The sequence below is a fragment of the Vidua macroura genome, chromosome 5 (assembly GCF_024509145.1).
Source record: "Vidua macroura isolate BioBank_ID:100142 chromosome 5, ASM2450914v1, whole genome shotgun sequence".
Taxonomy (NCBI): Eukaryota; Metazoa; Chordata; class Aves; order Passeriformes; family Viduidae; genus Vidua; species Vidua macroura.
Genome location: NC_071575.1, coordinates 18204620 through 18218669, shown reverse-complemented (window position 1 = coordinate 18218669; position 14050 = coordinate 18204620). Strand labels below are relative to the sequence as shown.

Below are 14050 nucleotides of genomic sequence, written 5' to 3'. Positions count from 1 at the left end.
AGCCCGACGCACACAGAGGCGGGGGCCGGGGCGCCCCAGGGAGGCGGGCAGCGGGGCGGTGCAGCCGGCCGGCCCGGCCCTGCCCGGCCCCGCCGCCGCCTCTGCTCAGCCGGCCCGGCCGCACGGAGCGGTAGGAGGGCGCCGGGGCGCCGCGGGAGGGCGGCGAGGGGAGAGGGGGCCGGGTCGGCCGTGACGCTCCGGGAGCTGCTCTCGGCGCCGGGCGAGGGTCGGTCCCCGGGCAGCCCTTCCCCGGGGCCGGGAGCTGGACCGGGACCAGGCGCTCCAGTGCACCCCGAGGCGAAGGCCCGGGTGGAGCGGCGCCTCCTGCCCGCCCAGGGAGGCCTTACCCCGGGGCCGGGGGGATCATAGGGCCGGAGCCCGCTGGGTTCAGGCAGGACCGCCTGGGGAGGGCCATCAGGCTCTGCCAGAAGCCCAGGCCCTCAGGACAGGGTAGGTCCATGGTCACACTATGGAAAGTCAGCCCACGGTTGTTTGTCAGGATCTGGCCCGGCGAGGGCAGCTGGGATCTGACACAGCCCCGTGATCAGCAGGCAGCGCCACGGTTCCTGGGAAGAGGGCGTGGGTGATGGAGACCGGCACTCCTGCAGCACTGCTGGTCCTGGGCCGAGCTTAAACACACTTATGGGGAGCCCCAGGCTTGGCTGATTGGGACCATCAGGGCCCTGACGGCAGCCTACCCCCTCTGTCCTCACTCCTTAGAGAGGTATGGGCTCAGGAGGGATTTGATGTAGAGTGATTTAATTGCTGTGCGGTCTCAGAGGGCTATTTAAGGGAGCAGATACGCAAGACAAGTCACTTGAGAAGGGGATGTGACATGAGAGATTTGGAGATAGGTTGCCTGTGGCTTAGGGATGAAAGGAAAATGTTTAAACCACCATTGGAAGGTCACCAGAGGCTGGGTTCACTCAGGAGCTGGCACTTGAGCAAGGGTCAGTAATTGCCAGATAGATGAGATGGTTTGAGGTCGAGCAAGTGCCTGGCAGGTTGTGGACCCATATCCCATGCAAAAGTTCCTGGCCCTGAGGGGTGCACAGGTGGGTGGTAGCAGTCACCTGCTGTGCAGTGTGGAGCCAGCTGCTCTAGCAAATGTGCCAACCAGTGGTGCGAAAGAGAAGCACTAAGGTAAAAGAGGGCAAGGTGGTAACAGTCTAATGCTGGAGGCAGCATCCTTATTCCCCAAACTGTCTTTTTGGCGCAGGACAGGTGCCTGGCTGACTGCAGCTAGCTGGGGGAATTCTGCGTGGTTCCTTCTTGCCAGATCTCCTGTGCCTTCTGGTCAGGTTGCAGCTGCTGCAGAGACACAGAGAAGGCTTTCTTCTCCTGCGTAGGGAAAGCTTATTTCTTCCTAGGAGCATAGCTAGTACGTGCTGGGAGGAGGATTCCCCAAACAGGCAGTCAGGAATGGCAGCTTGGGATGTTGAATGGGGAGCTATAAATCACCAAGCTGCTAATTAAGACCACAGGAGACTGGTGAGTTACTAAAGACCTGTATTACTCCTTTCAGAGCTCTAGACCATTAACAAGACCCCTGGGACCTACTCCAAGTACCTGACTCTCCAAGGACATCACCCTGTTTTTGGCATGTCCTCAGAGTTGAAGTTCCCTGTGCCCTGGGGACATGTGGCAGCCAAGGCCTGGGGACCCTCGGAGGGACACCCTGTGCTGTGTTTGCATGGCTGGTTGGACAATGCCAACACCTTTGACAAGCTCATTCCACTGCTCCCCAGAGGTAGGTCTGGCTCATCAGGACGGCTTGCGTTGTGTGGCCCGTCTGCACATCTGCTACTCTTTCCCTTTCAGGTTGTTATTATGTGGCAATGGATTTTTCAGGCCATGGTTTGTCCTCCCACCGACCTGCAGGCTGCCCCTACCATTTCCTAGATTATGTGACTGATGTGCGCCGGGTGGCAGCAGGTAGGTAGTTGAAGGAACCCTCGAGGAGGTGCTTGTGCAGGGGTGCTGTATTGGTCCTGCTCTTTCCAACAAGCAAGCAGCATTTTCTGCCAGGAGAGGAATGTTCCCCCTGCTTCTCAGTTTGATGTTAGCCAGCGCTTTGTGACTGAATAAGCATCCCTCTTTCTCACTGTTTGAGAAAGGAAGAAACTGTAAAACCCTGGATGTTTCTGTACTAAAAAAAAAGCTGTAGTGGTGAAGTGGAGGATGCAACTAAATGGTTTTGCCAGACTGGCTTTTTGGAAGCAGTCAATGACCCCTAAGCAGTGTTAGGTGTAAGTTGGAAGCTTCTGGTTCTCCCTGATGGCAGTTTGCTACTTGCTTTAGTATCATGCAGAGAAATCTGAAAGTCAAAGTGTTCTGTACTCCTAATAACTCCTGATATAATTGTCCATCTGTATATTTAGCATGTGTGGTTTTACATTCCCCATTCAGTATACAAAAGAGCCTCTAGAAGCTCTCAGATGTTCCAGAGAGTAAATCCCATCTTTCAGTGAGATATATTTCAGATGGGCAGCACTGATAAAGCTGTATTTTCCTATATGGCTCCCAGAGTGCCCTAAAAATGGACTGAAGAGCCTGATGTGCTAAATGGTGCAGAAAGCTTTCACTTGGAATCATACTTCCCTCAATGCAGCAGACCTGGCTCTGTGTCCTTACATGTCTTGCAGAATGCCCTGCAGCAGGATGCTCTGTAAAGGTTTCTCTCTTCCACCAGATGCTACGCAGTCAGGCTCCTCTTCTTCTTTCCAGTCTCATATCTGGCAGTGAACGGGACTTTGCTGGAGTTTGTTTGACATACAGAGAGAGCTTGAGAGCTGTATGACTTAACTACCATGGAAATGAGGTGGTAAATGCTCTTTTTCTTTAAAATCAGCCTACTTAGCTGCTTGGTTTCTGGATTAAGAAGCAAATGTGGCAGTGCAAAAACCCTCCTGGGAGGAAAGGACCCATGTCAGTGGAGAAGCAGCAAGATGTTGCTGCTCTGGTTTCTAATGTAGCACTGTCTGTTTTTCTCTGTTGCCATTTAGCCTTGCAGTGGAGACGGTTCACACTGATGGGTCACAGTATGGGTAAGTGGCTCTAGCCCTTGTAAACTGTGAGATTAATAGAAAGCAGTAGATAATTAACATCCAAAACACGCTGCTAGGAGCTGGGTTGGAATATTTATTATATTATGCCAAATGCCAGGTTCCTGCTTGAGTGATTCAGAAATCTGTTCCTGTGCTTGAAATGCCTGTTTTCAAGACCCTGCCATACAGACAGTGGTAACTCTTGCTGTAAGAATTTCCCCCACTCGCAGGTCGGAACAGTGAGTGGTAAAGAGGGGTGGTCTACACAGGAGAATTCACAGCAGCAGGCCTTCCTGCCTGGTCCCCACAAAGCCTGGGAACAGCCCCATTTGGTGGGCTGTAAAGCTGCCTGAGCAGAACTGGACTCCAGGATCCATCCCTTTGAGCTTGGGATATTATTTGATTTTGCCACAATTTGGAGTTTGCTTCCCAGGGCTGCTCTAGTCACAGCTAACAGGACCTGCACACCAAGACATTTTAAAGAGTAACTCCTCCTTGGCCTTTGCTGTCTGAGGGAGGTGGGAATGGCACAAGATGGGGAACACAGGAGGTCAACAGCCTTGGTCTCTGCCTGCATGTTGTGGGCTGGGAGAGCTCTCCTCTGTAGTGGGGTTTTGTCCCATAGTACAATGCACATTTTTATCTCTGACGCAGCTCCTGCTGTGGGGAAAGTGAATTTCTGTTACCAGGGGCTGTTCTGTGCATTATTGAGCACCCTTTTCTTCTTTGCAGGTGGGGCTGTGGCAGGAATGGTGAGTAAAGCATCATTTCTTCATGGGGTTGTGATTTCTGCAGCTGCGACAACAAATGGGAGAGGAATGAAGGGACAGATCTGGATCTCAGGGGAGGAGAGGCCCTTCCCTGACCCCTCTCCCATGCAACAGGATAAAGACATCACTCAGTGCTCAGCTTTTCATTTTCTTATTGTTTCATCTCTCTTCAGTTCTGTTTCCTTTATCCTGAGATGGTGGACAAGCTGATCCTGTTGGAAAGTCTTGGCTTTCTTCTAGCTCCAGAGGTTAGAGCTCATGTGTCCTTCCCTTCACTTTTTTAAAATACAAAAATAGATGGTTTTTTTCTTTCCTTCACTTGTTCAGAGAAAGCACTGATGTGACAACTTCCTGGCAGGTCACACAAGTCCTAGGGCTCTTTCTTTTGGCAGGAACTGATCTGCTCCTTGTGGCACAGACTGAAGTCAATCCTTAGGGTGGCCCTTGGGGCACACTTGTAGAACTCCACATCCTACAGTCCCTTAGCACTGAAATTTGCTTGTCTGTGCCAAGCCTTTGTACACAGGAAACTGGAACCTCTGACCAGGCAACTGCCAGCTGAGGTTATCTTTTTGCCAGCAGCTTATTGGGTGACCTGGGTACAAGATTGGTAGATTTTTTTCTGTTCCTGGCAGTTCATAAAGCTACATTCCCAACTTGCCGTCATTGCTACCAGATGCTGGAGTTTTCGCTGGCAGTAGTGGGACAGAAGCCCTAGATCAGAGAGACAAAAAATACCAAACTTTGGAGAGCTGTCCTCAAGTCAGAAGTGAGGTAGGAAGGGTTAGAAAAGATGGCAAGGATAAAAAGTTATTAAGTTCATTACAGCAGTATTGATGTTCCCTTTCTCTCAGCATTTTTAATAAGATACCTGTAACTGGTACCAGTTCTGAGGGATGTTGAGGAGTGAAATTCCCTCTTCCACTCTCCAGTAAGGGGTAAAATCATTCAGAAGAAAGGGGTTACTCCTCTTCCCTACCTCTCTGTGTTTCAGGACACTGAGGCATGGCTGAAATCAAAACGCAGGGTGATCGACAGACTACTGAGTCTAGAGGCAAAGCAGCAAACTCCCAAAGCACGGAGTCCTGAAGCAGCATTGCAGAGGTGGGTTCCCATCCATCCTCTTCATTTACTGCCTGCCTTCACCTTGACAGAGTTAGAGCTGCACAAATGAGAAAGGAAAACCATCCCTGCATTTCATCTTTCAAGTCCTTTTCTGGAATCCCAGCAAGATTGCTTCTGCTGCCAGAAGGTGCTGCTTCTTCCTGCTCCTTTCTGAAGCAGCCTGAGAGCTCACCGTCACCTTGTCATGGCATTTTTGCTTCACTTCCTCCCTTTTCCCAGCATCACAATCTCTCTGCCATGTCTCCCTCAGGCTTTTAGAAGCAAACAGCCATCTGACAGCAGAGGGTGGGGCAATCCTGCTGCAGCGAGGAGCAACTGAGACACCCGCTGGTAAGGGGCTGTGTGCTGCTGGGCCACTGCTGGGCGTGGGAAGAGACTGGTGCCAACAGCCATTGTCTTCTGCAGGGTACAGGGTGCCCTAGCTATACATCTACACAGCCTGAATGGGATCAATTAAGTCAGGAGGCCGAGTTCTCCATTCCCAGCAACTGGGTTTGGTGCTCAAATCATAGAACAGCTAAAGAAAAAAATTTTAAAAAAGGAGAAATCTGAATTAATCCTATTCCTCCCATCTCAGAAAGTCTTGGGCAGACCCCAAAGTGAGCTAAAAAAGAACAACTCCTGCTCCTATGAAACATGAAAATCTTCTGTTTTTTCTTTCTAGGGCTGGTGTATAACAGAGACATGAGAGCCCGTACGGTGAGCACTGCTCTTCTGATATGCCCCCTGCTACTTTGGAGCCGTGAGCTTACAGAACACTCAGATAGAAGATGCCTGCTCACTGAGCTAGGGCCTTCCTCCACCCAGCTGCTTACTTTCTGCTTCCCCAATTCCCACATGTCCTTTAAATTATGCTTTTAAAAGAGCCTGCACTTGATCATTGATTCAGCTTACAGAGTCACTGGAAAATGTTACCGTTTGTTTTTTAAAAAGTTCCTCTGCCCCAGGGCCTCCTGGCCACATTTGCCTGCTGTTAACAAGTCTTCAGGCAGCAGATGGATGGATGCTTTCTGTCAGCTTCTTTGTCAGATGACCTGAAGGGGAGTCGAACAAAGTCCTTAGGTTTGGTATTTTGATAGTTTTGTGCCACTTTTGAGCAATTAGGGCCTCCTCTATCTGTGCTACTGTCAGGATATGGAAGTCAGGGTAATGTACTCTCTCCTTTTTAGTAAAAGAATTTTTAAAGCTTTTCTCTATGAGATCATTCCCATATGTGCTGCAGCCCAGCAGGCAATGCTGTTGGCAGCCCTGAAACACAGCTGGACAGAAGGAGCCTTTGCAGAGCCATCTACTCCTGTGTGCAGCCTGGACACGTGTCATGTCCCAGCATGGAAGCTTCAGGGCCACAGTTACTTCTATCTTCAGAGCCCCTTGTGCAGGAGGGCTTGGGGACACCCTCTGCTCCCAGCTGCTGTCCCTGAGCTTTGACACTTTCCCTCTCTTTGCACCTGCAGCAGAGTCGAGAGTTCTTCACGGTGGAGCAGTGTGTGAAGCTCCTGCAGAAGATCCAGGACCGTGTTCTCATCATTGTGTAAGTGAGGCACAAACCATACCAACCCTTGCTGTCTCCCTCAGTAGAAGGAATGAAGGCTAGGAAGGAGTCCTCCACTACCCCTTCCTCTACACTATTCATCCAGACTTTTGGCCAGCTGGTGTAACAGTACAGCTTCACATGTGAGAAGTATTTCCCAATTCCCCACCACTGCCCTGGGTTGGGCAGGCTCCTAGAGAAGGCAGACAGCAACTGGAACATCCTCCCAGCCTGGCACTCTACTTTCAGGCTGGGACTCTCTGGTGCAAGGAATTGACTGAGGAAACGTTAGTCCTGCCCCATCTTCCCCATGCTCTTGGCCTCACAATCCCACCTCACAACTTTCCATTCCTTGGTACTGCAGCAAGGGGCCATCCTGGCAAATACATGACTCTCCACAGCACCACACCTACTTGCTGTCCTCCTGACCTGAACTCTACCACAGTCAGCAACCCAGCCTGCCCCCTTCTCCAGGCCCCAAAACCTCTTGCCTGAGCAAAGAGGTGAATCTACAGCAGTTCCCATCTCCTCCAGCTGCTCCTGAAGCCCCTGGTCTGACTGAGCTCCTGCAAGCTCTCTCCTGTGGCACCTGGGGCAAGCAGCTCTGGGGACATGGCCAGTAGCTTGCCAAGCTCTTAAGCTGTCTGGGTGCACAGCTTGTCCTGCGAGTCATCCTCTGCTTTTTCCCATCTCCTTTGAAGGCAAGGTGTGCAGGGCTCTGGCTACCTTGGCTGGTGGGGTGCTGTTAAAAGATTGTCTAGAAAACAAGAAGTGCTAGCAGCTGAGAAAAGAGGTGCAGTTTTGGCTTCCCTGATCTGTTGTAGTATTGTAACAGGTTCAGGTTATTCCTGCTTGTCCAGAAATGTAACATTGTGCTGAGGCCCAGTCCTCTGTGCCATAGAAATGCCATTGAGCCTGGGATGTTCCCTTGTCCCACCACCAGCACAGTAGGAGACAGCATGATCTTAGCTCTGTGGGAGATCAAATGCTGACTTCTCCAGGGCAACTGCCCTGGTACCTCCCTCTCTGAGCAGGCCATAACCTGGCTAAATAAGCAGCAAAGAGAGGCAGAAGGGACTGAGGGGAGATGTGGAAACTCTAAGGAAAGAAGTTAAGAGTAGAAGGCAGAGCAGGGGTAGGGAATGATGCTTTCAGACCAGTTAAAGAGTCAGCTCTGGGAGGACAATATTTAGCCAGTCTCCACTCTGATACCACTAGGCAGTCACCCAAGGTTTTACACCTTTTAGTTTGATAAAAAATAGCTGCTTAGCCAAGCTGGGCAGTGCACTCTGACTACCATGTATGACCCTGTCACCTGCTGTTTACGAGCAGCCTGGAAAAAACAGTTGGGTTTGTCACCTACTGTATTGGGGACACTGATTCTGCCCAGGGCAGCCACAAAGACAAATGGAGGCACACTGGGTGCTGTACTAAGCCTCACTGTTGTTTTTCAGATCAAAAGATGGACTCTTGGTACCACACAACCTACCCAGCAGAAATCACTTTGTGAAAGCCCTGCAGGAGGCATTTGAGTCTACCCTCAAAGAGGTGAGAGCAAACATCATCCTTGAATCTCGATTTGCCACCAACCTGGGAGCAGCAGCTGGGAAGCAGCTGACCTTGGTGGACACCCTCCACTGGTGATTGTCCTGAACAGCACAGCCCTCACATGGGGGAGGGGGGGGGGGTGGAGTCAGGGGAGGAAGTCAACTTTGTCCCTGCTGCCAAAGTCCCAAGTTAGTACTGCCCTCTGGACCCAGCTCTTCCCTGCCTCACTTGCCCTGTCCCTTCCCACGAGTGTCACACAGCAAGCAGTGTGTGCTTGAGGGAACACTTTCCTAGTCCACATCTTCTTGTGTCCTTTCCCTCCAGCACATCCAGCTAGCAGAAGTGCCTGGGAGTCATTTTGTGCACCTGAATGAGCCCGAGGTGGTATCTGGGATCATCAGCAACTTCTTGACAGCACAGAACACCAGGGCCAGACTCTAGGAAGCCCTCACAGCTGCAGCAGTCCAGGAGAACTGGGAGCTAACAAGCAAGCTCCAGAATTGTCACCATTCCTACCTCACATCCAACATTAGATCGTGATAATCTTTCCTGTGCTTAGCTCACTGCAGGGTGGAAGCAGGTCTGCCAGGGGTACTCTGAAGGAGAGCTGAGCAAAGTATCTCATTTTCCAAAGGGAAAAGGAATCTTTGCTCTACTTCGAGCTCTGTGAGTACAGGGATAGAGGCCCAGAGTGGCCTTCCCCTTGGCTTACTCTGAACTTGCACGCTCCGAACAGAGCAGAACATAAGGCAGAGGCATCCTCTGTGACAGCAGCAGCACCACCAGCTTTGGCACTGCAATAGAGGTGGCTCATCTTGCCTCCTCCCTGAGGATAGTGCGGACAGGCTGCTCCCAGGATTTAAAAAAAACAAGGAAAGTGTTCTCCTTCTCTGCTTACTTCCATAGATGCCTGAGCTCAGAGGGCCTCAGTGTCTCTGTTCCACTGTGAGAGCTACTGTTTAAGAATCAGCTTAAGTAAGAGCTCACCTGTGCAGAGAAGGCCATTTTAATGAACACTAGAGAATCCCTAATCCTCTAGCTGAAGCAGTTGGGAGAACTACAAATTATGGAAAAGTTGGCAGAGACAATTTCTGTCCTAAATAAAGATCAATGCTCTAATGTTAAGTCTGTCTCCTTGACTCTATAGGAGAACAAACCTCCTTTCTCTTTCAGGCCACTCACCCAAACAGCTAAAATGCATCTTGGGAAGCAGCAATTTTTACACACTGTCTGCCTTAGGTAGGCCTTATTAAGGATCTGCCTCCCAGTTAAATTGATGCAAAAAGCCCACTGAAGCAGGCAGGCCTGTCATCTCTGCAATCAATGCAAACTGTATTTGCAGTCAGTTTTTTAGGAGAGGGTAAATCCATTTTATCTCAGTTCTCTGGAATTTACCACCACTCCCACCTTACATTCATGGTCACATCTCTAGCGAGGCTGCAGATAGTAAAATAAATGTGTAAAAGCCTGGGGCTGGGTGGGTTACTTCGATTACAGACCTACCACTATTCCAGAGCTGCACAAATGCTATAGGAGCAGTACAAAACCATTGCCCCACACCTAAACATGCCTGCTGCCATCCTTACGTGCCTTCTGTGGGCTGGGGACAGGTTAAGTGGAAACAGGGCCTGGAGTTTGGTTTCTCCTTCCAAACCAGGCTGCTCAAAGTGGCATTTGTTCTTGCAACAGTGCTGGGTATCAGGAATTTCCCATGGCCTAGACAAGGCTGCAGAGCTCCATGCACAGCTGGATGACTGGGCACTGCAACACTTGGCCAGAGAGGGAATCACCAAGAGAAGGGGTAGGGCTCTGTACCAAACCACTGATCTTTCCTTGTGACAACAAGTTGCAGTTAGGTTTTTCCTAAAGTCACTTCCCTCCTCATTCCTTCAATAAAATGTGCAAAGAAGCATCAGGTTACAAGCCACAATTTTTATCACCACCCCAGCACACAGGGAGCTGTTTCCTATGGGAGACTGGGGGACGGGGGGGAAGAGAGAAGCATTCCCGTGTTCTGAAAACAGTAGCAGCAGTTTATTTACAGTTCTTCAGCCATTCCCTGCCCCTGCAGAGGCTGTGCTAGGTCAATCCCAGTTCTCACCAAGCTTTAGGAGCTGTGGTTTTGGGTGACAGGGAGATACATGTTGTCACAGGATGTGCTTCAGCCCCTTGACCTGAGCACCCTGAGAAGTGGTGCCATGGGGCTGAATGACAGAAAAGCAGGAGGATACTGGTGCAAGTAAAGGGAACTTTCTTCCAGCAGCAGTTGCTGGGATCTCCAATTTCAGATCCAAGGGTAGAGGCAACCCAAAGCTGCCTCAATTCCTCAAAATCCTTTGGCAAATGGAGTCAGTAGGCATCTCTCCTACCCTCTCCAGCACAAGCACCTGAAGAACAGCTCAGTACAACCTAGTATGGCCGAAACTTGCGCTGGGCTCGCATCAGTGCAATCCTCTGCTTGTCCTCCTCAAATTTCTTCCTCAACTGGGCAATGTCTAAAACACAGAGAAGGCGAAAGAACAGGTCACTCAAGAGCAGCAGATCTCCCTCTCCTGGGAGCTTCACTTCCACACAGTGGAGGAGCTCAGTCCCAACAGCCACAAACACACATGTCCCAGAGCAGGTCCTTTTACACCTCAGCTGAGTGCCAAGCTGGGACTCCAGCTGTTTATCTCCCACGGTGCTGCAGCTCCCTCTTGAGGAGGAATTGGCTAGTTTCCCCCTTCAATCACTGCCTTTGTGTAGACTGAATAAGCACCTCTTGGAAAACCACACCCTCCCACAAAATATTCCAGCAGTCCTTGCTAGGACACCTTGCTAGGTGGTGGCAAGAGGCCATTCAGATCCAGCCAGCCAGTTGCTTAGTGGCAGCTGGATGTAGCCTCCCCTGAAGGCAGAAGGATGCTCTTTGCACCACAGTGTGAGAGACAAGACCCAGGCAGGGGTAGGAGGACACTTGAACACTCACGCTCTCTCTTGGTCTCGCGATGCTGCCAGGCATAGAAGTTGAGCAGTTCTTTGCGGGCCCTTTTCTGTTTCTCCTTCTCCAGCACACGCAGGTTGGCAGCCTCTGTCCGGGGCAGGCCGGGCTTCCGGCCCTTCCGGGTCACCTTCACCCAGCCCTCCTCATCTGGAACACCCTCCTCCTTGGCTGCTTTGGCTTCTTCCTGTAAGGACAGGAGGGTGAGGCAGCCCAGTGCAGATGCACAACCTATGCACAGCTCCCCACAGCCCTCCCTTAAACACAGGCAAAGTTACAGCTCCTGCTTCCATACAAGATTTAAAGGAAGGCCTGGGATCAGGGCAGCAGACATTCAACTCTCAGTCACAACACTGCTTGCTTGTCAGCTACAAACCAGTTTATTTGTGGATATCTGTTGTAAGCCCTGGGGGAAGGGTCAGGTGTTGCACACCAAACCTGGGTCTGACTGCCCACCAGCAACTGGGAGTATAAAACCTCTGCCGAACAGAGAGACCCTCAGCCCTTTCCACTATGGCTGGAGCACTGAGAAATCTCTCTTCTTTCCCTCTTCCCCAAGAAAACTGCTTAGCTGGGTTCCTTCCCTAGCCTGGCCTCACCTCTGCCATCTTTTTATCATAGTCTTGCATGTAGGCATCCACCTCAGCCTTCAGCTCCTTCGGATCCACGATGGAGGCCTCATAGCTGGCGATCCACTCTGAGACAGAGAGGGCACAAGGCAGCAGCAGCTGCTGTTAGAAGCAGGCTAGTGTGGTGCTTTTGGGCAGCTCTAGAGTGAACTCTAGCATGGGGGAAGGACGTACTCATCCCATTTGTGTTCAGCTTCCCCCCTGCCACAGCTCAAACTGACTTGGCTGAGAGCACCGTCAATATGCCATGGGAAGAGTTTGCAACTTGCCCAGGCAGAAGTGGGCTAGCCGTAAGCCCAAGGGGCACAATATTCAGGGCTGTGCTTCTGTCAAGCAATTATATGTGAAGTGCTGTCAACTTGACAGACATCCCGGGCCTGTTGCACAAGTCTGGTCTCCATTTTGAGGACAAGATGCAGATAGTATCTCTGAATCTATGCAATACTGAAAAAATGTCAGGAAAAAAGGACCCTTCCGCACTCTCCCATAGGGTCACCAGACCAGACCTAAACATCTGGTTCAGTAAGATTACCACTCTGCAAATAATAAAAGAACACAAAACACTGGACATCCCCCCAGCTTAGAACAAATGGGACATGCAGGGTAGAATTCAGCAAACAATGAGTATAGTTCTTCCCCAGCATTAGCCCACAGAAAGACTGTCAGAGCTGACATACTGCTGATGCCGGTTTTCACAGGGTGGCTCTCTGTTGATATTAGCAAAGGACCTTCCTGTGATAGAGCCTTGGCTGCCTGGACAGCTGCTGGTTTCCTGAACACCACGTATGCTACTTGAAATCCCTGAAAGAAAGAAAACAGCCCAGTGAGTCAGATATGTAAGAGAAATTGGTAATGGAGCAAGGAACTGCAGTACAAATAACTTAAAATAAAAATCAAACCACAAGAGGCAGTAGGACAGCAAAAAAAAAAGACAGTGTAAACTTAAGTAAGTAATCATGTCACCCAATGTCCCATATGGTTTCCTGTGCCTCGTGCTCTGAAGAGAATAATTCAGTATTTGCCATCTTTTCCCACTGAAGCATTAGTATTCCTCTCCCCCGCCCAAGCTTTACCTTTAGAGTTTTGTGGTCAAAGAATTTGGACGCCAGTTTATCTTTTTTCTCTCCTGGCCCTGCCTTGTCACGGATGTCCACAGACTGCACATGCCCGCAGCGAGAGAACAGCCTAGACAAAGAGTCCTTAACACGAAGAGTAAGAGAAAACACGCGGTACAGCAAAGCAGGAGCGATGCCTCCCTCGAACAGCCGGCAGAGCTCTCCGGGCGGCTCCCCGGCCCCAGCCCGACCCTCTTGCCCGCAGCAGCCCCGAGGCACGCCGGCTCCCGGGCCCCCAAGCCCCGCCCTCGGCCCCCACTCACCGGGCCGCAGTACGGGGGCACGTTGAGGACGAAGAGGGTGCGGCGAGGCGGGTGCGCGGTGTCGGCCCCTTCCCGCACCTGGTGCTCCTTCACCAACAGGCAGTGGTGCGAGCGCTGCCGCTCCGCGAACTTCACCGCCAGAGCTGCGAGGGACGCACCGCTCTGAGACGCCGCTGCCGCCCCGGCCCCGTTCCCCGCGCTGCCCCTCACCCGTGTACCCCGCCGGTCCCGCTCCCGGTGCCCCGCGCTGCCCCTCACCCGTGTACCCCGCCGGCCCCGCTCCCGGTGCCCCGCGCTGCCCCTCACCCGTATATCCCGCCGGCCCTGCTCCCGGTGCCCCGCGCTGCCCCTCACCCGTATATCCCGCCGGCCCCGCTCCCGGTGCCCCGCGCTGCCCCTCACCCGTATATCCCGGCGGCGCGGCTCCCGCCGCACGCCCCGTGGCGGCCGCCATCTTCTCTGCGCGCGGCGGCGCGGGGGCCGCCGGGAGCTGTAGTTCCACGGGCGCCGCGCGGCCCTGATAATGGCGGCGGCTGGACTCGCCGCAGCCCCGGGGTTGAGTTCATGTTTTTGTAAAAACAGTGTAAAACTCACGCACTGTCCTTAATCCGAGAGAGGCAAGTAAATCTTAAAGAGATGTAGAAACATTCAAATGCAATTGTTTTTAAAGATTCTTGTTAATAAAAAAAAAAACTCAAAAAAGCTTTACAGACGAATTTGTAATGGAAGACAGAACCATTTTAAAAATACTGAAGCAAGACAAATGTAGGAGGTGACAAAATATGACATGATATGGAGAATTGATCCAACAAAAAGTCAAGTTAATGAGCATTATCAGAAGGTACATGCAAAAGCCATGAAAATATACCAAACTTGCACACTGTGGCATCATTTCAGAAGTCCTCACACTTTTGAAATAAAAGAAACCCAAAATAAACAAAAGAAACACGATTACAAATTACCTACCACCTGTCCTGGCCAGCCATTTAATTTAATATCTAAATTAATGCACATTAATTCAGAGTGCAGGCAATTAGTATTT

The 14050-nt window shown here is 51.3% G+C and overlaps 2 protein-coding genes and 1 long non-coding RNA gene across 8 annotated transcripts; 1 reads left to right on the top strand and 2 right to left on the bottom strand.

The window, feature by feature from the left end:
* Nucleotides 1–50: 50 nt before the first annotated feature.
* SERHL2 (serine hydrolase like 2) lies at nt 51–9146 on the top strand. 5 transcript variants are annotated; one of them, XM_053978883.1, is made up of 13 exons: nt 147–450; nt 552–724; nt 1526–1750; nt 1822–1935; nt 3006–3047; nt 3780–3799; nt 3991–4065; nt 4812–4921; nt 5193–5272; nt 5607–5641; nt 6397–6473; nt 7928–8021; nt 8346–9146. In XM_053978883.1, the coding sequence occupies exons 3-13, from the start codon at nt 1603–1605 to the stop codon at nt 8460–8462; spliced, it is 912 nt and encodes a 303-aa protein (XP_053834858.1). In that variant the 5' UTR covers nt 147–450; nt 552–724; nt 1526–1602; the 3' UTR covers nt 8463–9146. The 5 variants fall into 5 exon arrangements, with proteins under 5 accessions (XP_053834857.1, XP_053834858.1, XP_053834855.1 ...); XM_053978882.1 differs by lacking the exons at nt 147–450; nt 552–724 and adding an exon at nt 51–130; XM_053978880.1 differs by lacking the exon at nt 552–724.
* Nucleotides 3127–4885, bottom strand: LOC128808082 (uncharacterized). Its single transcript, XR_008437363.1, has 2 exons — nt 4797–4885; nt 3127–4531 (listed from the first exon to the last, which is right to left on the bottom strand). It is a non-coding gene; the product is annotated as an uncharacterized LOC128808082 (long non-coding RNA).
* Nucleotides 9147–10031: 885 nt separating the features above from the next.
* RRP7A (ribosomal RNA processing 7 homolog A) lies at nt 10032–13480 on the bottom strand. 2 transcript variants are annotated; one of them, XM_053978885.1, is made up of 7 exons: nt 13411–13480; nt 13009–13151; nt 12704–12829; nt 12308–12431; nt 11601–11698; nt 10990–11188; nt 10032–10516 (listed from the first exon to the last, which is right to left on the bottom strand). In XM_053978885.1, the coding sequence occupies exons 1-7, from the start codon at nt 13460–13462 to the stop codon at nt 10431–10433; spliced, it is 828 nt and encodes a 275-aa protein (XP_053834860.1). In that variant the 5' UTR covers nt 13463–13480; the 3' UTR covers nt 10032–10430. The 2 variants fall into 2 exon arrangements, with proteins under 2 accessions (XP_053834860.1, XP_053834861.1); XM_053978886.1 differs by lacking the exon at nt 12704–12829.
* Nucleotides 13481–14050: the final 570 nt, after the last annotated feature.

Bases quoted from the DNA above. Each gene is read 5' to 3' on its own strand.
- SERHL2 (XM_053978882.1), top strand. From the start codon at position 1,603: ATGTCCTCAGAGTTGAAGTTCCCTGTGCCCTGGGGACATGTGGCAGCC. The intron at 1,751-1,821 runs GTAGGTCTGGCT...TTTCCCTTTCAG, and splicing joins CATTCCACTGCTCCCCAGAG to GTTGTTATTATGTGGCAATG. The intron at 8,022-8,345 runs GTGAGAGCAAAC...CTTTCCCTCCAG, and splicing joins TTGAGTCTACCCTCAAAGAG to CACATCCAGCTAGCAGAAGT.
- RRP7A (XM_053978885.1), bottom strand. From the start codon at position 13,462: ATGGCGGCCGCCACGGGGCGTGCGGCGGGAGCCGCGCCGCCGGGATAT. The intron at 12,830-13,008 runs GTGAGTGGGGGC...CTTCGTGTTAAG, and splicing joins TGCCCCCGTACTGCGGCCCG to GACTCTTTGTCTAGGCTGTT. The intron at 11,189-11,600 runs GTGAGGCCAGGC...CTGTCCTTACAG, and splicing joins ATGATAAAAAGATGGCAGAG to GAAGAAGCCAAAGCAGCCAA.